The following is a 25,625-nucleotide window of genomic DNA, read 5'->3' on the forward strand; positions in this document are numbered from 1 at the left end:
GTGTGTTTTGTGGGGAAGAGAAGAGCCCGCTCTACTCGCTTATATAGGGCCACAAAGGCAGGAGCAGTAAGTATGGTAAATTTTATTCGGTTGGTTATTTAGTACCAAAAATGCTTTCTTATTGCCATAAATAATGGTGCTCTGACTCTGATTCCATCCGAGGCTACAAAAAGGGCCTCCCGCTGCTGTGGCCCGTAGGCTGTAAAGGGCCTCCCGCCCATGTAATTGGACTTGTCCATAGAGTGGTATAGCCTTCTCTCTCTTTTTTTTTTTACTATACGACTGAGTGTAAAAATACCTTCTTAGTGCCTCCTGCCTCACCAACCATTGGCGGAGCTAGAAATTGCTAGGATGCCTACAAAGTTTCCAACCAGTGCTGCGTAGGCATAAAAACTATCCAAAAAATAGGGTAGTCGGTGTAACTCCGAGAGACCGTCTATATTCTTCCTAAATGTTAGGAATAGAGATTTTGGTGAAAAACTACCATTCAATAGCTTTTCTAAATGGTTATTCAAATATAGTCATCTTCTATTCTGGATTTTTCGCTAGCAAAAAATAGAAGACGAAAATAGCTCTCTAAAATGCGCATGAGATATAGAAAAACTATTGGAGAGTGAAAAAATATAGAAATCGATTTTTATACAAATAACTCTCCAAATAATGATTTAGAGAGTGGGATTTAGAAAGGCTCTTGGAGGTGCTCTCACTGGCCACCCGATTTGCGCCATCAGGTATCACTTGTGCTTAACAATTTTCGTCCTAACATTTATCTATATTTATATCTTTTATAATAATCTTAAACTCCACTAGGATGTATCTCAGCATACAAGTTGTCCACCTCAGCAATGCACTATAATTCAAATCCACTAGCACATTCAATTGTGATGTCCACGTTAGCAAGACACACAAGCATTTTGCTGTCCATGTCAACATGTCACGCAATCCACTATCATTAATTTATAATAATAGTTTATTCCTTCTATAAGTAATTATATATAGTCTTAGTTTATTTTAAATCATTCGTAATTTTAGCAACAACGTATAGGGTATGCTTCTATTTACTACTAATCAGATGCTCCTTTTAATTTAATACCTCTAGTTTTCTCAACCTATGGCGTATGAAAAATAATATGAAGTAACCATAATGTGATATAATTTTAAAAAAAAACATAATGTAAGTCTAAATTATCCACCACTACAAATAATCTAATGTAAACAACCCCTATCAAAAGTTCTGCATTCTACCTTGATATATAAATAACATATATATACAAATAATAAAAAGAATTTTTTCCACTCCCAGGGTGTACATATAAAAAAGTATACTTTAAAGACACACATATAGATTTCTATCTTAAACAACATGCTCCCTCTATTCTGTAATATAGTGTATATAAGTATTCAAAACTTATACACAAATATAATGAATTTTTGGGATCAGAAAACAGTTTGCAAGAAATAGTAGCATAACTTTGGTAGGTATTATATTGTTATTTGTCATTTATCGATCAATCATCATTAATCATGTTGTTGATGATATCTTTCTATTAAGAAATAAAGTGAGGGTACATGCGTCTTTTAAGTTTTCTCATAATCTGTCCTAAAATCTCTAGAATGCACTATATTACACAACTAAGGGAGTACCTCATGCTAAAATTTCAACTAAATACATATCAAATACATATAGAAGTGCAACACAAGAGGAAGAACTATGAATAAGGATGGAAAAACATATAGAGTAACTCATAAAAAATTGTCATGCAACAGGGAATACCAACACTGGGCCTACCCTGGCTCAGGCAACAATAGAGGTGAGTCTGCTGCCCACTGAGCGGGGCATCGGGGGCTGCTTGTGACCACAGTCTTCGCCGGGGGTAGCGTCTGCACAGAAGCAACTGTTACTCGGCTGGGAGCGACGTGAGCATAAAAGTATCAATAAAATTGTTTTCTATTCATTGGAGATCAGTTGGGAGCGGCACAAATTCTTGCCCCGCTCCTTGTTTTTCTTGCACCGGTACAAGTTAGAATCGATTGCCGTGGTGGGAGGAGTGGTTCCCAATTTTTCTCTCTCCAAAATAAGCATCGCTGGCCACACGCTGTGTGGAGGGCCTTACAAAATGTTTGATCTGCCCTCGCGGTCTCACCATCAAGCGTCGTCCATGTCACCCCCAACCCAACTCAGTTAACAAAATTGGAAGAATAGCGTCACATCACCTGCATGCATTTATCTAACCATTCGCGTTGAAGAAAGCTGGGTGCTGCCTCCAATCGGATGCTTTTTGGAGGGCACGCTGTTCACACAATCACACGTCCAAAGGTTTGGGATGCTGCGCAAAGCGTAAACACGTTTGCTTAAGCTTTGCTCATGCACTCTCGTAAGTCGTAATAATGCTGGGTTGTTGACTATTCTTGCTATGTTTGGCTTACCTCATATTCGGCTTGTTCGGTTTCTTTTTGCAACGAGAATTGTATTTTTCTTTCATAACAATTCAGCCGGAACAGTGTTTTTTCAGCCAAGTTTCAGACCAGCGAACAGGGCCTCTATCTCACACGTACTTCAACGTAATAAATAATCAATCTCCCAAACAACATTTGAAAGTTTGTGAAACAACGTTAGCAACTGTATTTGAAATCCATTGTGTCTCTTAGCCTTTCTCCAACAGCAGTTGCACTTGATCATTGATGGTTTAAAATTGCATCAATCAACATGTGTTGGGGTCGATATGAGTGGAACTTTGAACTTAATTCCAACCCTAATCCGTCCTAATATATGTGGATTGAGGTGAATCCGACAGCATCAAAACGAGGTCTAACTAATTAAAACACGTTTTATTAAACGGATTCTCTGAGAAAAGAAGGATATTGATCAATTTAAATGTATGGGAGAGTGTTTCATTCCCAGCTTTGTTGATGGCGACACGAGGAAATCCATGCACCGGTTGGTGCTCGGTGGTCTCTTTTGCGAAAGCAGAATTTCGCAGCCGGTCATTATCGGCTGATTCGGTTATTTTGGTTGTGGATAAGATCAAAATCATCGATGAAACGCGTGTCACTCACATCTGTTATACTAAGTTTGTGGACACTGCCATATTACTCCATATGGTAAAAGTGTTTTCTGTGATTTTACTCATCTCCATTGGTGTACTTTGGATTTTTTTGTTTCTTTATGGGATTATCCATAAGAAAAAAACACTTGAAATTTAAGTTGCAACTCCATAGAGTATTTACTGCATGCCCAAAATTCTATTCTTGCACTTGATTGAATGACACAACATTTCAGGGTGGACCCATGTAAGCCGAAAGCCGAACCTCGAACTGAAACCGAACCGAACAGTCGGTTTTTCGGATGGTCGGTTCAACTTCGGGGTTTTAATCTAGAAAGTTCGGTTGTCGGCTCCATTCTTGTTTTTTTTACTAAAACTCAAACCGATAAACCGTTTGAACTGAAGAAGCCCGCCTCCTACGCAGATCACTGCTTCTCCCCACAGAAGCCCACCACGGTGGCCCAAGTGCTCCCAACTGGCCCACCCTAAAATCCTAAACCCCCGACCCATCTCCCTCAGCCACTCTCCTACCACTCTTGGGCCCACTCGCACGCCACACCCTAACCCTAGCCTACGCGGATTGGGCAGCGGCGGCGCTTGCAGCAGCCACGCGGAAGCGGCAGGACCTCTCGTCGAGCAGGGAGTAAGGTGGTCGAGGTGACGTGATCGCTCGAGCAGGAGCAAGCAAACAACATAGGCGTGAGAAGGTACTAGGAGCGACATGCCTGCCTCGGTATCACTGTGGCTGCCAGTGCCTAGCCACCGAGGCTGAGACGCGTAGGCGCACCTACGGCCCTACGCCACCATCTCGTCGCACTCACCGGTCGCTGGCCCTATGCGAGAAGTTTGATTTGGGATCTTAGGGATTGGATTGCAGTTTGATTTAGGGTAATGGGAAATGGATTGGAGTTGGAGATGGGGATGGGGATTTTTCTTTTTTTTTCCTGCTGCAGACCTTGACAGTTCCGTTGTTTCAGTTTTAATCGAGAAACCGAAATAGAAAATCGAGACCGCAATTGACGTTTTCTATTATGTAATTAACCGGTCTTTTGCCTAGTCTTTCTACTCCCTCCGTCCTAAAACACAATGTTTCAAGTTTATCCTAAGTTAAACTATGTTAAATTTAATTAAGCTTATAGAGAAAAGTATTAACATCTATTAAATTAAAGATATAAATTACAAGAATATATTTCATAATGTATCAATGATACTAATTTAATGTAAATGGTATCATTTTTTTTATACATTTGGTCAAGCTTAGAACAGTTTAACTTCTGATAAATTTGGGTTCATTATCTTCCAATACTTAAGAAGAAAGAATACCCGACATACGACCCACTTTATTGTTTGCCTTTTCCCTTAAGTGAAAGCTGCTATTGCCTGGGTTCTCTTGCAGGGCTGAAGAGAAATGGCTGGACAATGTGGCTCCAGGAGAGATGATATCAAGATGCCTTTTGCTTTCAGTACCCGGCCACCTCTCTGACCACTTCAGCACTCCTGCGGTCCTGCCACTTTCTGAATCCTAGATTAGATAGTACTGTATTCGTTTCGAGTGTGAAAATTCTAGTGCGTTATTTTGGAGTTGTGACTGTGCAGACCGAGTCTGTGATCTGATCGACGATCATGCCGTGGTCTGGCTATGTTTGGAACTGGAAGATGGTATATTTCACACCTCGAGTTGTTGTGCTCGTTTCGGTTTCGACACGCATGGCTTGTATCTTTTGTGCTAGATATATAGCTTTGGGGTTCAGAGAAGTTGGTAGAGCAAAGATAAAGTTGCAGATATGATGTTGGGATTTGGCACCAGTGAATCCATGAAAGTGATTACATCACTTCTTTTTAATCAAATACAAGGCAAACATTCACATGAATACACGTACACTCGTTTCTACAAATGCGGCCGTGTATACTCTACTGTATAAACATCATCAAAAGACTAAACCGATAGATTTCGAGATGAAATCACTATATTAGAAAACGTATTTATGAATAAGGTGACTTCTGGTTTTCATTATTAGACCTGTTTTGAGCATTGTGCAAGTTTGCATAAGAGTCTCTGCAGACAATCAAATATGGACAAACTGCATTGCATAAGTCTTGATACGTACTAATTCAGACAACCAAATACGTCCTAGGTAAATATAATCCTTCCTTACCCCTATGATTGAAGAACAGCTTAACTAGATATTCATGCATGTGGAAAAGCATAAACTTCACCGATCCAGAGATCACACAAAGTATAGAGACAAGCCGATAACACTACTGAAAAATGAACGACTGCACGAGCAGGCCACCACCATCTCCCCTAACGGCATGTAACTCCTTCACAGACTGCGAAGAGGGTTTTCATTTTTTTTGACAGGACTCCAAAGCGTATTTTAGCTAGGAAAGCCACCTTTTGTCTCCCCAAAACAAAGTGAAACCTAGGCAGCAGGCATCCTCTACCCCCTTGAACAAACTGCAAGTGTAGTCACCACAAAAAAATGATAAAAGAGACTAACAATAGCTGACAAGTGGCCCCACGTACCCCGTGTCATCCTTATGGACCCACATGTCAGTGACTTTTGGAAGGGCAACACTATCATATTTAGCCTCTTTTTTTTAAGAGTAGCCTCCTATTTAAGATGTTCAACTTTAACACTCCTACGCGTGAATGATGTCAACCTAATCACTTTTAACTTTTATGTGCGAGGGCTAATCAGTTGTCACTCAAGGATCGGCAAAAAAGAAACAATGGCCCTAACCTTTCGCGCCTGTGCTACTCATGTGTCCGACGAGCTTTGAGCCGAATCCAGCACCACAAAGGCAAGGATCGGACGGTGCACTTACAGCTGCTCGTCAGCTTTACACTAAAAAATTGGAAAAAGTTTATGCTCTGCTGATGCGAAGGCATGCAGTGCAGGCAAAATGGACCCGGAGACAAACTTTTGCAACATATCAGTAAACAAGGACAGACAGCAGAATAGAAGTAGGCAACTAGGCACCCACTAGGTACTAGTTTTAGTACCCTTGATGACAAATCAAATGCTTGTTAATGAAATCGTGCTAGAAAATAAATAAATCTTTGTTCACCGCCGGTAAATTGCTAACTGGAATGCGTGTATGAATTGAACTTTAGGAAAGCCGTTTTCCAATCCTAGATAGGGGAATAAGTTCGGTCTGGCATATGTTTCCCTAGGTTCATTGGGAAAAATTTTTATATGACACAGGATGAAGAAGCCCCAGATCCTTGCCAAACCTGTTTACCTGTATTGTGCGAGTGCGGCCCACTGATTTTGGTGGCACCAGATGTTCTGTGACTTGTTTTAATTACATATACTTTACTTTCTTTATTTTCTTTGTTGTTTCCTTTTGCATAATGCGTTTCTTGGCTTGTTTTAAAGATCGGAACTTTATTAATAAAGCCTTTTCTGTTAAAAAAATCAATATACTTTTCTCAATAGACAAGTCTCAGATCCTAAAATGTCACTGCAAAACAGATGTCCTCACAGCTTGTGCAATGGTCCTATTCTTTTATTTATTGATGATCCACCATATTTTAGAAGAAAGACAGCATTGGCGAATATGTAGACATCAATTTTGCTGTGTGATTTCTTAGATCAGGGAATTTTTCCAGTGGCGCATAGAACAAAAATCAAGTCCATCCACCACCATACGTACTGGTCTAGTTTCTGTACCTTGAAAAATCAACTGCTTGTTAATTAGGCGAAACCGTGATAGAAATTCCTAGATAAAGCTTAGTATAATTCTCATATATAAAGTTCATCCATGTCCACCATCCTTGCGATGGACTCGTGCTAAACAAGGAGCAGTGGAAGGAAGACAAACACAAACTGACCACCCAAAATCACTCTCTTACTGTAATCAGGCCTCCAATGGGAGAAGTTTGCGAGAATTTGTGTGGATTTGACTTTGCTACTAGAGTTCGCCGGAAGGTTTTTAATATACTGTGTTATGTCTTTAGCTGCTAGCTATTTGGTGACGTCCGATATTGCTTCCATTAAAAGTAGAATGATTCTTTACTTAAAAAAAAATTCCAATCCAGAAATGCCACTGCAAAATCAAAGTCCTTTCATGCGCCATTGCTTTTGCGAATGGTTGTGTTCATTATTTTATTCGGTCGTGTATTTCAAAAGCAGTGGCATTATAAATGAGCATCAATTTTATAGCGTCATTTGAAGGACCAAGAAATTTTTTCAACAGAATATGGCGCAAATTTCAATGATCCGTCCGTCACCATGGTACAAGATTAAATTGGTACCTCGAAAATCAACTCCTTGTTAATTACATTGTGCTAGAGAATAAATTCATTTCTCATCCACCATACAATTTCCAGGGTATCTATCTGAACATGCATGGACCTGAGACATTGCAGTGAAAGGAAGAATAAAACATAGCGTCAAAAGCCACTGCACTATTGTAATAAGGCCTCCTATGGGAGGAGAGTTGTGCGACAATTTGCATGGATTTGACTATGCTACCTACATGTACTCTGCAGCAACGCACTAACAGAAAGGCCAAGGATTAGTTCACTTTGTGGTGCTCACCACGCACCTAGTCAAATTCTTGCAAAACTCTCCTCTCATTGGAGACCTTGGTGTGTGTAGTGTGTACCGAGCAGCAGCGGACCAGCACTCAATAGAGCCCGGGCGAAGCTCAAAACTTCGTGTATAGCTAGCAATTACCAGGATTATCAAAAAGGTTTTTAAAACATCCTTCTCAATTCTCAGGGCGAGCAATTATCATGCGAGTATGTGACAGTTGATACCCAGTTTATCACTTTTCTGAATTTACAACGCACATTACACTTACAGACTATCATATACAGCAAAGGCACTACGTCTACATCACAACGCAGTATAAACCAACAAAAAATGATTAGTATATCCATCCAAAGAATTAATTGCAAATAAACAAGATGTAACAAGAGCTCACGATCCATGAAGATTTTGGATTTCAACTTTCAAAGTTTGGAGCTTACGCTCGACAGCCGATAGCTCACCCTGAACCCCCTGTAACCAATCTATTTTTCGCTGACATGCTTCCTGGTAAGGTTTGCTGATAACCTCAACAAAGCGGATTAGGTTAGTAGCACTCTGTGAGATATCCTTTTGGATAGCTTCATCAACTTTTCGAGAGAGTTCATCAGCAGCCTTGTTAACCTTCTCTATTGCAAGCTTCCGTCGACCAGGGAAACTTGATAAAACAAAAAACCTGAAGAAGGACAAATCAAAATGGTTACACATCAACTGTCCCATTTCATTGTTAAAAGATTTGCTAAAGAATGATGCACAGTTATCAATTACTGAATTACCCGCCAGCTGAGCAAAGAGCAAGAGCAAGAAGATCTTCAAGAGTAGTTGACAAAACAGATGTCAAAAGAGAAGCTGACAGTCCGGCAACACCTAGCCCTCCAAATGTTCCAAAAGCCTTCGCATGCAATAACTAAGCTTAGAAATAAATAACAAAACGCGAAAACAAGGACAAACAAAGCAGCCGTGGTTACAAGTCTAGGCATGCATTCTGCATACAAAACTTAAAATATTGTATTCTGTTAAACCTAAAATATTGTGGAGCCCTGAATGCTTTGGCTATTCTTACATTCCAATTCCCAGCACATGCATATTCTTTGCAGATTGAAGAGGGAAATGGACTAATTTCCCCCTCAATCCCTCCAGGTCCACTTCAATCCACAGGGAATGCATTTGTAAGGTGTGTATTCAAATGTTCCACATGACCACATACGATCAAATGCACTGGATTCTACTAAGCTCATTCCTTCAGGGCTCAATTAGTTCATCATCTAGAAAGGTATCAGCAGGAAGCTTGACCACTTAAATATTTATGTAACAGACTGACAAGGGCAACGGAAAACTACAGATTTCACAAGGGCTTTTCTTGGCCTATTATCAAGGCAAAGGCATTTACCATTTAGTACCTATAATGAAATTTCCACATTTTCCCTAAATGCTAAGAGGTGTGTTGTACTACTTGTAATTAGAGCCTCAATACTTTTTAGGGGTGCCAAAGCATAGATTTGAAACATATCAATTGACATAAGGAAATCAAGGCCATTAATAGGCATACCACTTCTCGGATTTCCTCTTCAAAAACCTTGGCAGCAGCACTGGCATTGAAGCCATCCAGTGCCTTTGCGGTGAGTTTCTCACTTTCATTAACAAGCCCATTTGGATCTAACAGAACCCTTTCTTCCGGAGCAACCAGTGCATCCCATCTTTCACAGAAACACTCCAAATAAACTTTTGCTTCACGGGCATTGCTAGAACTCAACCATGTCGAGTAGTCACCTAGTAAATTCTAACAAAAGAAAGGACTTTTGCTGATAAAATGGATAGATAAGCATGGTAAAGCAAATTGCTAGAATATCGAGCAAATTTCAGATAACTATATTATGCGGTCTCTACTATCACAAAATTACTCATACTTTAGTCAACTGCAAAGAACTGCTTTTGCACTTATTATCACAAAACTAAACCTTTTCGCTAATTCCGTTAGTTTGGACATCAATTGACATCTCAGTCCCATATGTAAGACAGCATCTGCTTGGATGATTAATGAGCTCCACCTGTGTATGTCTCATGTGTGTGGTTCCAGGATGCCAGTTGATACCCAACTATTTTACAAAAAAGTGCAGTTTTGTGATATATAAGCAAAGTTTTGCGAAATGAGTTCAGAAAAGTATAGTTTTTCTGATGATATAAACCATGTAATAGTTCCATGAAATTTACTTTAGAACAGAACGTGCAAAAAAAAAAAGAATAACATAATAATTTATCAAAAAAGAGAAGTACTCATGAGAGCTATAAAAAATATTAACCATGCTGCAAAATGGGTAAACTCAATTAAATGAATTGCTTAAACAGTTTAGATCTGTTATGAGGTGGCCATGTGGTTGCTTACTACGTACCATGTTCGAGATTGCTTACTACATACACCTGAAAATCCCAGTTTTATTAAAGGAATATCTAAAAGACGAAGGTGGGTGCGCAGACTGCCCGGATGATGATCCTTGTAAAGTATATGATATTTTTTTGAACTTTCAATACAGCAGGGGAGACCCCCACTGTAAGGATCTTATTATATTAAAAAAACAACAAAAAGAACACGGTAATTTAGTATATGATATTGCGGGACGTAACAGCGAATTGCAGAATTAATCAATCAAGTCAGCACTAAAAGTTTTGATATAGGAAGATTTGTTGAAATCAAGGCGATTACGAGTTGATACAATTAACTTGGGATCACTTCTGAGAATCGTTTGTCCAAATAGAGCATATGTGGATCATAATATGATAAAACTAAGAAAGTTCAGTGGCAAACATACCACAGCATCATCAAGGGTTGGACTCAGAATATCATCCTGAACAAATGATGTGGCTCTCGTGGAACTGCCTGTTTTTCCTTTGACCGTGTATGTAAAAATAAAGTCAATATTTGACAGCTGAAGTGTAGATTCCATGAGTTTAACTGCTCGACCTTTTGCTCTCTCAATCTGCAAGAAGATGTAAGTATGTTACCAGTCCCTCAATCTGGGAGTATTAAGCATATTGCACTCAAAAGGACTTTCACCAAATACCAATGCTAGGTCGGCAATAGATGTATTTATGAGAAGTTGAAGAGTGTGTATGTGTATCTAACAATATGCACACTTACAAGATCAAAAGTTAATGGGAAAGGCATGTCAAAAATGACAAAAAATATCCTCATAATTACCCTTGGAAAGTCTAGTGCAGGCACTAACTGTTTATTATACATGTCTTTTCGGAGGAAACAGGAGGGGTAGCCCCCTACTGGTTAATATATATTAATAATACAATAACAAAGAGATGTCCAAGCAACAGAAATATAAAGTACTCCCAATGATCCCAAATATAAGTCCATCTGGACCTGGCACAAGTATTAAGGTGAGAGGGTACAATGACCATATTACTCATCAATCATTCTTGGAGTTAAGATGGGTGGCAACTGGCAAGTTTACTTCATTGATTAGTGTGCATCTAAGTAAGGGTAGACAAGGAAGAATAAGACAAAAAGATGCATTAGGGTTGTTATGGACTTATTATATTTGGTGCACTGAAGCAGACTTGTATTTGGGATTAGAGGTATTACAAGCAAGAAAAATAGGCAGTATCATAAGTTGCATTTAACCACTATTTTGCATTGAAGGCAGGAGAAACACAACTTATATTTTGGTAAAAGAGGGAATACATTTGTATAAACAAATAAAAAAGAGCTAGTAGTATTTGAAACACCTACAAGAGATGAAATCTGGTTCTGCCAAGAATTGCTATCGGACTCAAGTTTGATGGCATAATTGTTTGCACCATAAACAAGATCCTTGATGGATGTTAAGTCTTCAACAGCCTTTTCATATTCTAGTTTCACGAGTCTTTGACATGAAGTTAACAAACGATCTGCAATGCCTATTGGTGTTTCAAGTTTCAGCCGGACCCTCTCTTTTCCATTTTCCGTTGAACTATCTAAGAAACTCAGTAAGTAATCCTCAAGTTCACAAAATTTGCTGCTTCTCCATCTAGGATCACTAAACATAGCTTCCCTCGAATGCTTTCCGTCACTGTTTTTGGAATATGAAAGCTTGGCTTCCAGAGCAGAGCGTGAAGATACAGGAAACAGTGTTACGTCCTCTGCATTAAGCAATTTCATTGCATTTTCCTTGACAAATGCAGTAGCTTCTTCAAGCTATACACATCAGATTGAGAAGCAAAGCAATCAATTAGGAACAAAATAAATCTTGCTTTGATTTCAATGGTGCAGAAATGACGTTACAACCAAACCTCATTGCTGTTCCGATAGAGGTCCAATTTGTTCAGAACAAATACAACTTTCTTCTTCCACTGCTGGACATACTGAAGAAACCCAACCTAGAGGTTACCAGAAACCACGTTTAGCTCTATTAGAAAGAAAAAAAAACATTGTCCAAACATAAATTAGAACTCTAGATTATAGAGACCATGAAATATGTGATTCAGAAGGAATCCGTGTAAAGATACGATAAAATGCAGCCTATATGTAATATAGGCAGAAACCTAGAATAAGTCACTGAAAATTTCCATGAATTGAAATGGATCTGCATTTGATCTGCTATAATTGTCATAGATAGCAGTTCAAATTAAAATTTGAGTTTCTAAATGGAATATAGCAATGAGAGCCCTTGATACGGTGACCCAGGTTCGGGTCCATAAGCAGTGACAATCACCCTATGAAGCCTTGCTTTCGCTACAGCTCAGGTGGGCTCATTCCATTCCCTTAACCAAACCACTGCCTATGAGTCACCAGCTCATTCTTCAACAGGATCATGGCACTTAACATAGTGACCCGCCAAAAGCAGCAAACTAGAAAGCATTTATTTCTTTCTAGATCTGGATAGAGCTGTAACAGAGTACATCCTGCTAGAACTTCTCTCCAGACTCTCCAGACTCACATCAACTGGAAGCCTGAAGTTTTGAAATGTTCAAGGGTGCCAATTGAAACTTCAATCCAACAAACTCAAGCAAGCTTGTGAATACCATTCTGGTTTGTTTGTTGAACAGGATGCACCGAAACCCTAGACAGACTATAATACCCTTAACATCACCCCCTCTGAAATGGAAGGCGTATGCAATTGCGCTGGATTTGGAAGAGTGAGAACACTAAGCACTAAACTTAGACACATTACAACACTAAGATAAATGAAACATCCAAATCCAAATCTCCAATATGTCGTTGTAGCATTTGAGTCTTAAAACCCTTGCCAAGCCAAGGAGGTGCGAAGAGAAGCACATAGGTAGAGCCATGACGATGGACATGCCTTTAGTCAAGAGTCAAGAGCACACCGAGGAGGCGACAAGGAGTAGCAACTAGCAAGGTTCAAGCGGACGAGCCATTGCAGCACAGATCCGGACGAGGTCACCACAAAGGGAGAGTTGCATCGACAACGACATAAAAATGGTTACCCAAAAACGGAACAGACAACCACAAAGGAGAATAAATATTTGGCTATTTGACAAATATTTGTGTGGAGTTGGACGGTGCAGGTGACTCTTGGAGAGCAAGTGCAGTGGACACGGATAGGCGCAGCAGTGGCATGACTCTAATGTAACACTAGCAGCCAGCAGCAACATCACATATTCCAAACAGCAGGCCAAATAGCAAAGATGGACTAGCAAGCTGAGAATAGAAGAAACAGCACTGCACTGATGGCAGCACAAGCTCCAGCCCACATGATCCATCAGCCCAAACTGAAGAAAATGGTGCCATGGTGGCCTAACAGCTCCTGCAGAGCAGCACAAGAGGCAACCACTCACACTGGCGGCACATCTGGAGGCAGACCGAGCACAGGATACGCGGGCCCACTGGGGTGGTGTGGCGGCTGCGGGCAGGGGTGTGCTCTGGGAAGCACAGATCTGGTGTTGGTCCGAGCAGATGCCCATAGCAGGCTGGCAGATGCGGAGGGGCGCAAACACAGCAAAGGTAGAGCTCGGGGGAGAATGAACCAAGGCCCAGCGGCACCCAATCTACGACGATGATGGATCGACGTCGGACAGCGCTCCATCTGAATGTTAGATAATCTGCTGCATCCCTTGTATGAATGCGCAGCAGGGGAAGGCGGCGCCGAAAAGGGCACCCTGCTGTTGCACTGTAGCAGCTGCAGGGGCAGGCGCCGAACGGCTCACCCGCTGCACTGTAGCCACAGCAGGGGCAGACGCCAAAGTCAGCCCTGCTGTCACATCTAGTAACTGTAGCAGCATGACAGCTGTCTGTACTAGAACTAGATGGATAGAGTTGTATATATAGTTTGCCACTGCAACTCAGTAAAGAGCGAGTTCAGATTTGCCATCTCCTATACAGAGCTCCGACCAACGCTGGTGTCTCTGCTGTGTGTGTATGCTCTGTTCTCCCTCCCTTCTTCTACCTCTAGCCATAGTATGTGGTCGGCAACAACAGTTTGTGGTCGGCATCGCTAGTGTGTGCTCGGCAACACTAGTGAGTGGTCGGATATCTCCGTACCGGAGATCGAGGGACCGACAAGTGGTATCAGAGCCGTACAAGCGCCGTCGCCGGACTAACCGCTGGCGATGACGGACGGTTCGGAGATGGGCGACAGCAGTGGCACTGTTGTGGCTGCCCAGCCACGACAGGAGGTCGTTGTTCGCACGGTGCGGGAGGTCAGTAGCACCAGTTGGCCGACGCTGACTCGCACCAACTATGGAGAATGGTCGGTGACCATGAAAGGTCAAGCTCAGAGCCCGACGACTCTGGAATGCTGTTGACAAAGGCACCGACAATAAAGAAGATGACATGTCAACGTTGGAGGCTATCGTCACTACTGTACCGGCGGAGTACATAGAGCCATTGGGGGCGAAGAACTCTGCTAAGGAGGCGTGGAAGGCAATTGCAGCGATGCACGTCGGTTCCGACCGCGCAAAGAAGGCGACGGCCCAACTTCTGAAGCAGGAGTACGCCAACCTCAAGTTCAAGGATGGTGAATCGGTGAATAACTTCTCCCTTCGCCTGCAGACGCTCATCAGCAAGCTGAAGAGCCACGGCGTCTCCATCGACGAAGAGGAGGTGGTCTACAAGTACCTCCACTCCGTGCCGGCAAAGTACATCCAGATCGCTCTCTCCATAGAGACGATGCTGGACTTGTCCACCCTCACCATTGAGGATGTGACAGGTCGTCTGCGGACGGTGGACGAGGGCCTAGAACAGGCGACAGCAACGAAGGACAGCGGCAAACTGTTGCTGACAGAGGAGTGGGCTGCTCGGAGGAACTCCGGGGTAGCCTCCTCCAGCCGCGGTGGCGATGGCAAGCAGGAGAACAAGGCTGAGGCTCATCTGGCGCAAGCTGATGATGATCAGAGTGTGGTACGACACCACACCGCGCCGTACTCGCCACAGCAGAATGGCGTGGTGGAGCGACGGAACCAGACGGTGGTCGGCATGGCTCGATCTATGATGAAGGCCAAAGGCATGCCGACAATGCTCTGGGGTGAGGCGGTAACCACGACGGCGTTCATCCTCAACCGCGCTCCCACCAAGGCCCTGAAGGGCAAGACACCGTTCGAGGCTTGGCATGGGCGCAAGCCGAGCGTATCCTTCCTCTGGACATTCGGCTGCATTGGCCACGTCAGGAAGACGAAGCCGATCCTCACCAAGCTAGAGGACAGGAGCACACCGATGGTGTTCCTGGGCTACGCGGAGGGTACCAAGGCGTACCGGCTCTACAACCCACGCGGAGACAAGGTACTTGTCTCGCGCGACGTCGTGTTCGATGAGAAGGCGGCTTAGGACTGGAACAGTCTGAGCACGGGAGAAGCTGGCGGCTTCACCAGCACCTTCGTCGTCGAGCATTTGGTCATCCACGGTGGTGGAGACGCTGGGGAAGAGGTGCCAAGCACTCCAGCGACAGAGCCGAGCACTCCGGGAGGGGTGCCGAGCACTCTAGGAGTGAAGCCGGGAGGTTCTGCAGTGGTGGCGACCACTCCACGACGGTGCCGAGCACTCCCATAGCGGAACCGAGGGGTCTTACAATAGTGCCGAGCACTGCAACCGGGGTGCCGAGCACTCCAGGAGTGACATCACTGAGTTCGTGGATGCCTTCCACGACGGTGAGGAGGTGCGGTTCCGCAAGCTGGACGATATCTCGGCGGCACAGGGCCCTCAGGCCTGGTGGGACGACCGCTCAATGACCCAGAGCTGCTTCTCATCAGTTCAGAGGAACCACCCACGTTCGCGCTGGCCGAACGCGATGAAAACTGGCGACGGGCGATGCTGGAGGAGATAAAAGCGATCGAGGAAAACGAGACTTGGGAGCTCGTCGATCCACCTCCAGGATGCTGTTCGATCGGCCTGAAGTGGGTGTACAAGGTCAAACGGGACGAGTTCGGCGCCATTGTCAAACACAAGGCGCGCCTCGTCGCCCGAGGCTTTGTCTAGCGCGAGGGCATCGACTTCGAGGAAGTCTTTATGCCAGTAGCGTGTATGGAGTCTGTCCGTTTGCTACTAGCTTTGGCAGCAGCAAAGGACTGGCGTGTCCATCACCTAGACGTAAAATCGGTCTTCCTCAACGGCGAGCTGGCGGAGACAGTCTTCGTCAGGTAACCTCCGGGTTTCACCGTCAAGGGAGCAGAGCACAGGGTGCTCCGACTGCGCAAGGCGCTCAACGGGCTGCGGCAGGCCTCACGAGCGTGGAATGCCAAGCTTAACGCCACGCTGGGTGAGCTTGGGTTCACGAGGTGCGCAACCGAGCACGCGCTCTACACGCAACGACTAGGGAAGGAGGAGCTCGTTGTCGGCGTGTGTGTGGATGACTTGACCGTCACCGGTGCGCGTGCGGAGGACATCGACAGCTTCAAGCGTGAGATGGCGGCTCGTTTTCGAATGAGCGATCTCGGGGCACTCTCCTACTACCTCGGCATCGAGGTGAGACAGGGGAAGGAGGAACTCACGCTCAGTCAGAGTGCGTATGCCTCGAAACTGTTGGAGCAGAGCGGCATGGTTGAGTGCAAGCCATGCGTGACTCCGATGGAGGAGCGGCTGAAGCTGACGAAGGCCAATACTGCGACGAAGGTAGATGCAACACTCTACCGGAGCATCATCGACGGTCTGCGCTACCTAGTCCACACGAGGCCAAACATTGCGTTCGTCGTGGGCTACGTCAATCGCTTCATGGAGGATCCTCGAGAGGATCACTGGGCTGCGATGAAGCGGCTGTTGCGCTACGTCAAGGGTACGGTGGATCAAGGGATCGTCTTCCCCAAGACAGACGGAAGCAGGCTGCAGCTCACTGTGTTCAGCGATGCAGACATGACGGGGGACATCGACGAACGACGGAGCACCTCTGGCGTGCTCGTCTTCCTCGGGTCGGCTCCAATTTCATGGCTGTCGCTGAAACAGAAGGTGGTGGCGCTGTCTACGTGCGAGGCAGAGTACGTAGCGGCGGCCACAGCGGCGTGCCAAGTTGTGTGGCTGCACCGGCTGCTGGGCGAGCTAACCGGTGCGGAAGCTCACCCACCCGCACTGATGGTGAACAACCAGCCCGCCATCGCCCTCGCGAAGAATCCGGTTCTCCACGACCGGAGCAAGCACATTGACGTGAAGTTCCACTTCCTCAGGGACTGTGTCGATGGAGGGTAGATCGTCATCGAGTTCGTCGAAACTGGTCGGCAACTCGCGGACATCCTCACCAAGCTGCTCGGCCGTCTTCAACTCACGGAGCTGAAGAAGATGATCGGCATGGAGAGGATTCTAGGGTTAGCAGCAGGATTAGAGGAAGAATTGTTAGATAATCTGCTGCATCCCTTATATGAATGCGTAGCAGGGTAAGACGGCGCCGAAAAGGGCACCCTGTTGTTGCACTGTAGCAGCTGTAGGGGCAGACGCCGAACGACTCATCTGCCACACTATAGCCACAGCAGGGGCAAATGCCAAAGTCAGCCCTGCTGTCACATCTAATAACTGTAGCAGCATGACAGCTGTACTAGGACTAGATGGATAGAGTTATATATATAGTTTGCCACTGCAACTCAGTAAAGAGTGAGTTCAGATTTGCCATCTCCTATACAGAGCTCCGGCCAACGCTGGTGTCTCTGCTGTGTGTGTATGCTCTATTCTCTCTCCCTTCTTCTACCTCTAGCCATAGTATGTGGTCGGTAACGACAGTTCGTGGTCGGCATCGCTAGTGTGTGCTCGGCAACACCAGTGAGTGGTCGGATATCTCCGTACCGGAGATCGAGGGGCTAACTCTGAACTCATGGGCAACAAATCGAGGACAATATTGAGCTAATCATGGGCTACACTAACTGATACCAAAATGGAAGGGTTTGGGCTGGGTTTGGGGCCCGGGAGTGGAGTTTGATCCTCCCGGGAGTAGCACAGTGGAAGATTTTGTTGGAGCTAGATAAGAACTGAAGCTCTTGATACCATGTTAGAATGATATGAGAGGAGGAATGGACGAATGATTAGCTGTATTGCACAGACCCAATAGGCAATATATAGCACATGAAAGCACCCAAACCCTAGACAGTACAAGGACTATAATACTTAACATATCATTCCGGAGTAAATAAATAGAAAACATGTTTATGTATTTATATTTTTTTTATCATTTGTATGTACTTTTCGGTGATACTAAACTCAATTGATTATATTTCCTTGCAATCAGTTGACAGTGTTTTACCCACCTGTGTACGTTGTGCAAATGTACAGCAATGAAGCTAACACCAACTGCCCTTCTAACAAAGAAAAGTAGCTAGTTACTGAACCTTTGTCTCTCTCCTTATCTCTTCCACCGGCTGAAAGAATATCAGAAACAAACACTTCTTCTCCTGCCTTATCTTTCCTCCTGAACTTTTGTAGAAGATGGCCCTCATTTAACCCCTCAACCGGATGATTTGTCCTTCGATGATTGGTGGGCCAAATCTAATGAAAGCTGGATGGTCAAGTCCAGAAAGGTCTCAATTCAATTATCATCCTTGGAGCATGGGCAATCTGGAATCTCCGCAATCAATGCGTATTTGATGGGATCTTGCCTAGTTTGAATGGAGTTTTAGAGTTCAGCAGGTAGGAGTTACATTTCTGGTGTTTAGCTGGGGCTCAAGGGGTTTCACTTTCACATCTCCTCGCCCTTGGGTCCAGCATTAGTTAGTTTGTTGGTCGAGGCTGTTTGGTGCTTGCAGTCTTTGGCGAGTTTCTTTTCTTTTTCCTTTTCTTTTTGTGTGTGTGATCTAGCTGTGTGGTGGGTTTGTGTGTTGTTGTTTGGGTTCTATGCCCTTTTCTTCTTAATATATTGATACGCAGATCTCCTACGTATTTGAGAAAAAAGAAGAAGAAGATGGCCCTCGCCACCATGGCCCGTGCAGTGAAGCTGCTTGCAGCAAGAAGTCGAGGTAGACCCATGGGAGCTTCTCCTCCACTGGGAAGCAGAAGCTCATCTCTACACGCAGCATCTTTTCATCGCACCGCCACACAGGAGCGACAGCGTAGCAACGCACAAGTTCCAGCTGCAACGCGCCTGGCTGCCATCTGCCAGTGACCTCAAAGCATCCGTCCTCCAACAACTGGTACCGAGATCCATGGAATGTTCAATTTCGTCCGGAATGGACGGAATAAGCTGGAACTGTGACCGGTACAGGATAGCACCTATTATGTTTCCAGTCTGGGCAGCGGTACAAGGCATTCCAGACTATTCCAGCCGGTACCGGAATGGAATTTACACTTACACCTACGTCCTCAAGTGTATTACAATCTTAAGTCTGCTCTTTAGATGGAATCAATATGACCAATTCAATATTAGATTTAATTAAATCAATTTTACTGTGCAAGTTTATTTATGTGCTGATAAAATCACAATATCAAATGTGTTTGTCATATAAAATAGTAAATACCTCACTTTCAGTTAATGGTCTATCCGATGATAGGATAAAGAGTATCAAATCAGCTCGTGGCACATATTCTTCAGTGAGTCGTTGCTGCCTCTGAAGAATAACATTTGTTCCAGGTGTATCGACTAGATTCATCTGTGAATTAGTACACATGGAGCATCTTATGAAAAGAAAAATGAAGTAAAGAAGCAAAGGAAAATGCATTGCTGATTTGGCCCTGGGACAGTAATGCAGCTACAGAAGGAAAAAGGAAGTGAAGCGGAACAAGACTGTCAATTATTCTTGGCACCTTCATTTGCATGTAATAGATGTTGATCAAAAGCCAAGTAGTCAGGTAGCTACAGCAAATGGGCAGATGATACATGTTATCAACTACAGCGTGTGGAGGGAGAAAGAAGTCTGCTCCTTATAATTTATCACAATTTTAAGTTTGTTCAGAAAGAACCTTCAACTGGGTGAAAAGGGAAATTGCATCCATCTAGCTAGCTTATTTAACTTAATGCATTAAGTTAAGGGAAAAGGCTAGCTTGTCTAACTTAACATACCGAACAATAAACTGCATGCATACATCTGTAAGGTAAAGAAGGAATATCAGCATGACCGTCAAAAGCAATTCAATACTTACTTCCTTTAAAATTGGAACAGATAAATAGCACATGAATTGACCATCTGGATGCCTCTCACATCGTTCAAAGCTTTCAGATTCCATCTCAGAATATGATAGTAGTGTGATCTCATTTGTCGTAGGCACAACTCCTTCCTGAAGATACTGCCTTCCCAGTAAAGCATTTATAAAAGTTGACTTTCCTGAGTTAAATTCACCCTGAGATAAATTGCAGGAGGATTTGCTCAGAATGAGTGGTAAAATGATTACTTGGCAAAAAAATAGTTACAAAGTGTGGAATATGTATAATATAAGAAGAACAAGCAGTCAATTTATATTCCTAGTGGTGCCTCCAGTTGATGTAACTCGCTTCTTTAGATGGCGGGGAATCATTATCAGAGATGTTCCCAAGGAGATGCGGAAGGGGCTGAATTCTCTAATCATTTTAGTGGCCTGGGCTATGGAAACATAGGAATGCCTGTGTGTTTTGAGGGAGTGTTGCCAAGCATTCAGGGCCTCTGAAAAACAGTGGCTTGTGGTTGTAGTTTATGGTGCATGGCAGGTGCTTCTAATCTCCAGGATTTGCTCATAAGGTCGTTTGCTCCAGAACCTTAGGTTTTGATTGGTAGGCTGATCCCCTTGGTTATGATATTCTTTCTGTCAGTGGCACGTGTTTTTGTAAGCATCCGGGTATGGGGGTGGGGTGGGGGGGGGGGGGGGGGGGGGTCAGGTATGGCTGTTTTAGCCTCACCCTTGTATCTTTCTTCTCATGAAATGATATGCAACTTTCCTGCGTTGTTCGAGAAAAAAAAATAGATTCCTAGTGAATAAGAGAATCCTCTTGCTTACGGGCTCATACCAAACTGAGTATGTTAGGAAAATAAATACAACCAATGTGTCTGCTTATACTACTATAGAACAGGACTCGTGCTTCTCTAATGTGGTTAGCTTAGGACAGTTATGTTTGTTTGTTTATGCAAATAAGATGGCAAAATGAACCAGAAAAGGAACTAAATGATAGCACAAATTAATTGGGAAGTTCATGAAATGTAAGATATTGAAAACAAATATTTCAAACCATTGATTTGATTGATTCATAGGCTCACATAAATCAAAAATACATGCACAAAGCAATATTCATAACACACTGGTATTCCTTGTTTGAGAAAAGAACAGATATTAAGATTGTTGATTGCTTTTGAGGGAGATGCAAGACATTAATATGGCTGCCCTATAGCATCATTTGATGATTAATATAACACAACACAATAACCATGTCTAATGTCATTTGCCTCAGTAGTATGCATGCAGGTTATCTAAATATGAGCTATGTAATGGACGTTGCTGAAATCAATACTCGATGTAAACCCAAAATTACCACAGTAACCAACAAAAATGGCTCACTCAGGCGAGAAGCAGCATCCACTAGAAGCTCAACCTCCTCCATCTGTGATGAAAAATCGGCAATTAAATTCAAGTCAAAGATATGCTTAAGACGATGGTATGAAGTACAATTGAATTCATTCCAGGGCATCTTCAACTACCAAATGTGTAACGTTAGATGATCACCATTGGTGCTGCCTTGCGGATAATAGCAATAGCTTCGTTAAGAATAGGCTTCTCTATTTCTATCAACTGTATCACTTTTTCATCCAATTTTGTAAATCCAGCAACTTTAGTCTTCTCACGATCACGAGTTAGGACCATTACATTATTAACATCTTCCAACATCCCAGCAGAAGAGTAACTCGCTCGTGGGACTTCCTCAGCTGAGTCCACTTTTGAGAAGTCCTTTTTTATAAGATCATCAGTGAGGAGTTGCATACCAGCTAAGGATGCAACAACTCCAGATGCACCAGATTGGAGCAACCTGGATGTGAAGTCAGAATAAGTTCCTTCACTCAAATGATTCAACGTGAAGAAAATCGGAATCTTCACATGCTGACCAACACCACCATTCATCACATCCATAAAATCACCACTGCCAGTATTCACAATCAGAAAATCAGCCCCTTCAGAACTTGAAGCACTTATTGCAGAGTTTGCAGATTGTATCCTTCTAGCAACAATAGGGAGATATATGGAGTCAGCATTTGATTTCATCATCATACTCCTCGCGACAATAGCAGGAATACCTGCATCAAAATTGCATCTTAAATACATGAATGTTGCAGTACAGTTACTACTTAGAAAACGAAGCACACTTTACGAGTTAATGACAGAACATATCCAATGTCACATTTAAAATTATTGACATTATATTCACTGAAAGAAACTCTGAATGAATGATAGGCACCCATGAGCGATCAGCAACTGAAGCATAAACCAGGCTGTTGCAAAATGTAAGCTCTAGAACAGTAATAGCGACTGCTACCAACCAAACACAACACACAAGCTCATACAAACAGGAAGCTAAGGAGATTTCAGTCACCAACCGTCGTCGGCGAGCACGACGCCGCTCGCCCCGACTGCGGAGGCGACGTCGACGCGCTCCGCGATCAGCAGGTACGCGCGGTCCCCGACCGTGGCCCGGAGCGCGCGAGCGGACTCGTAGGCTCGCCCACCGCCCTCCTCTCCGGCCTCGAGCACGACGATCCCCACGCCCCGGGACACGGCGGCGGCCACCTCATCCCTGCACCGCAGCGCCTCCTCGGCGCCGACGCGTAGGACGAGTGCTGGCACCTGGATCTCCGGCCGCTTGAACCCGCCGGGGAACAGCGTCCGCGGCGGCTCCTTCGCAGCGCCCTCACCGGCCCCGCTGCCTCCTCCTCCGCCAGCGGCGACGGCGTTGCCGTGGAACGCGCGGCGGAGGCGGCCCCGGCGGCGGGAGAGAAGGAGGGAGCGGAACGGGACTGAAGGGCGCGGGAGGATGAGGCGGGTGGTGCCCGTGGTGGTGGAAGCGGCGGACATGGAGAGCGAGAGGAGAGGGGAAGGGAGTGCGCTCGTGTGTGGACAGCGGAGCGAGGAGCGAAGCGAGGCGAGGTGGTGGGCTGGTGGCCGGTGGGGGTGTGATTGTGTGAAGTGGGAGGCGGTGGAGCCGTGGAGGGGAGCACTTTGTCGCGGATTTGGTTGGATAGGGCGAGGGCCCGAGAGGCCGTCACTTGATAACGGCCGCGATGGGATTTGCCGTTTGCGACTTTGCGGGCTTTTTCATCCCGCTCGGATGAGCCGTTTGATCAGCATGGGTGCTGTTTGGTTTAAAAAAGCAACGTTCAAATAGATCGGTTCCGCACCCGGGCCTTGTTTGGATTGAGGTTAGGAATTAGTATTGGGCACTATAGCATTTTCGTTTGTATTTGATCATTATTGTCCAATCATGGCCTAACTAGGCTTAAAAGATTCGTCTCGTAATTTACAATCAAACTGTTTAATTAGTTATTTTTTTATCTACATTTAATACTACATGCATATGTCCAAAGATTTGATGTGATGGAGAGAGAGTGAAAAAACTTGCAATCTAAACAAGGCCCCGCAATGAAAAACGAATCATGGATTCCCAGTTTTGTTTGGTTCAGTCACTGAACATCGCAGGGCAATGCTTACCACCTAGGATCGAGCGTGATCGATGTGCGGAAGACTCGTGTCCATTCTCGCGCCATCCAGGTACGTGGTCCGTGGAACAAACAACCACCAACGGGATCGGATCACGCCACAAAATAAGCCAGCACCTCAGTATTTGTGATCTTCGGTTTCTATGATACAATATGTTTTGAAGACGAGAGTTAAAAAGACTCGACCCACCGGGTATGACCTCGCTAGAGTATTACTATTAAGATATAAGACATTAACCTTGGCAGATTGAGAAACCCTCGAACTATAATAGTGCAAACCCTTAGCGCCACAAAATATCCTAGCTCGGCAACCATAGTCATATGGTCTGACACCTTGTCACTACCCTACCGTTCACACAGGCTAACTAAACTGTTACCATAGGCTCGCGCTTATCACTATTTTTAGGTTGCTAGTGAGAGGTTTTTTTAACCCGTCTAAATTCGCTCCTATGGAAAGTCAACCCTAAAGCCTGAAGATGCTACTAAAGTTCTTGCAACCACTAAACTATAGGTACTAAGCTATAGGTTCTTTCGCTGGAGACGAGAATAAATTCTTAGCAACGATGATGATACATAATTCATTATCTATTTACAACTCTATTTGAGAAATTTTATTATGGTGGGAAAAATGAGGACCGCTGGTGAGGAGCGATCGCGTGGCTAGAAAAATAGAGGTACTAAAAGGTACCAAGAGATACCAAATAAATACTAAATTGGTGGAACCAATAAAAAATATGAATTTATTATCGGTATTTTCTATAATTTTTATTATTTAACTAAGGATAAGATAGTAAATTCATATTGTAGCCCTAATCAGTTGAGAAGCATATACGTTCTTTTAATTAGGGTTGGATATCGAGTCAGCTCAGCTTGTTATACAAACGAGCAAGAAGGTTAGCTTGGCTTGACTCGTTAGCTAGCTCGTTTGAGTCATGAGCCAAAGTACAAAAACATAGTACATAGAGATTATAACCGCTAGTCGAGAGCAGTGCCGGGTGTGGAGGAGGCGGCCGGAGAAGAGGCCGACATAGTGGGTGGGAAACCAATGGAACGAAAAAGTAGAAGCCCCCTACTTGATCTGAATATGCCGCACAAAGCCCAACACTCACTACACAAGAATTCCAGGAAATGCTGCTTGTGACTAGCAGGGAATATGACCTAGTCACTTCTCGACCATTGCTAATCGTCGTTAGTAGACCTTGTGCTCGTACTTGTGAAGCAAGAAAGAGTGCACTACTTAATGTGTTGTTCTACATTAGTGATATTTTATCATACAAAATCGCTGACCTACACTTCGTCGAGTACATAATACGACGTAGTCAAACTTGGAGATGAATTTATGTTTGCATGAACTTTGGTGTGTACTTGATGAATGGGAATGATCTCATTGTAATATACAAGCTCTTGTTAATGAGTTTCATTCTTATTTTGAAACATATGTATAGTTTATGGACGTACAATAGTAGCATATAATACATATACGAAAAACTATTTAAAATGAAAAAGAATTGAATGAAAAAGAAACCATAAAAAAGAAAGAAACAGAGAAAAAAGACATGTAGTGCCGGACATAGGCTGGAGATTAGGTAAAAATAGATTCAAAAAATCCATAATTAGCCATTATCTAAGATAAAACCTCGTAAAAAAATATTTGTACTCCAGCAACCTCTATAAATTTTCCATTTTCTATATTCAAAACGGTGACATCATATATCTATTTTTTCCATATCCAACGTTCCAAACCATCGGCTAGGCCTTCTCTGCCACTAGAAACCTTGGCTTTGGAGAGGTGGAGAGGGGTCGGCATTCCAGGCGGCTGCAACCGGCCAACAGCCAAAACAAGCATTGCTGTCAAAACAACGCACGTGATTCTTCGATGGAGAGAGAGAGAGTCGCTAAATTTACTGTTCTTGATCCCGCAGAGCTCGATCGCTACTCTGTGTGTGTTGTTCTCATGTTAGCCCTGGTAGCGGCGTTTGTAGAGAACTCTGTGTGCGTAAAGAAGTGTTCCATTCAGGTGGAA

At 43.9% G+C, this 25,625-nt stretch overlaps 1 protein-coding gene across 2 annotated transcripts; it reads right to left on the reverse strand.

Annotated features, from left to right (window-relative positions):
• Positions 1-7,734: 7,734 nt before the first annotated feature.
• Positions 7,735-23,079, reverse strand: LOC136518644 (probable transmembrane GTPase FZO-like, chloroplastic). Of its 2 annotated transcripts, XM_066512318.1 has the most exons (11): positions 22,487-23,075; positions 21,621-22,186; positions 21,430-21,498; positions 20,073-20,270; positions 19,451-19,582; positions 11,861-11,947; positions 11,322-11,765; positions 10,390-10,557; positions 9,132-9,362; positions 8,359-8,474; positions 7,735-8,258 (listed from the first exon to the last, which is right to left on the reverse strand). In XM_066512318.1, exons 1-11 carry the CDS (start codon positions 22,959-22,961, stop codon positions 7,976-7,978), a joined length of 2,769 nt encoding a protein of 922 aa, XP_066368415.1. In that variant the 5' UTR covers positions 22,962-23,075; the 3' UTR covers positions 7,735-7,975. The 2 variants fall into 2 exon arrangements, with proteins under 2 accessions (XP_066368415.1, XP_066368416.1); XM_066512319.1 differs by lacking the exons at positions 7,735-8,258; positions 8,359-8,474 and having other exon boundaries at positions 9,202-9,384; positions 22,487-23,079.
• Positions 23,080-25,625: the final 2,546 nt, after the last annotated feature.

The sequence above is a fragment of the Miscanthus floridulus genome, chromosome 17 (genome assembly GCF_019320115.1).
Source record: "Miscanthus floridulus cultivar M001 chromosome 17, ASM1932011v1, whole genome shotgun sequence".
NCBI classification, from domain to species: domain Eukaryota; kingdom Viridiplantae; phylum Streptophyta; class Magnoliopsida; order Poales; family Poaceae; genus Miscanthus; species Miscanthus floridulus.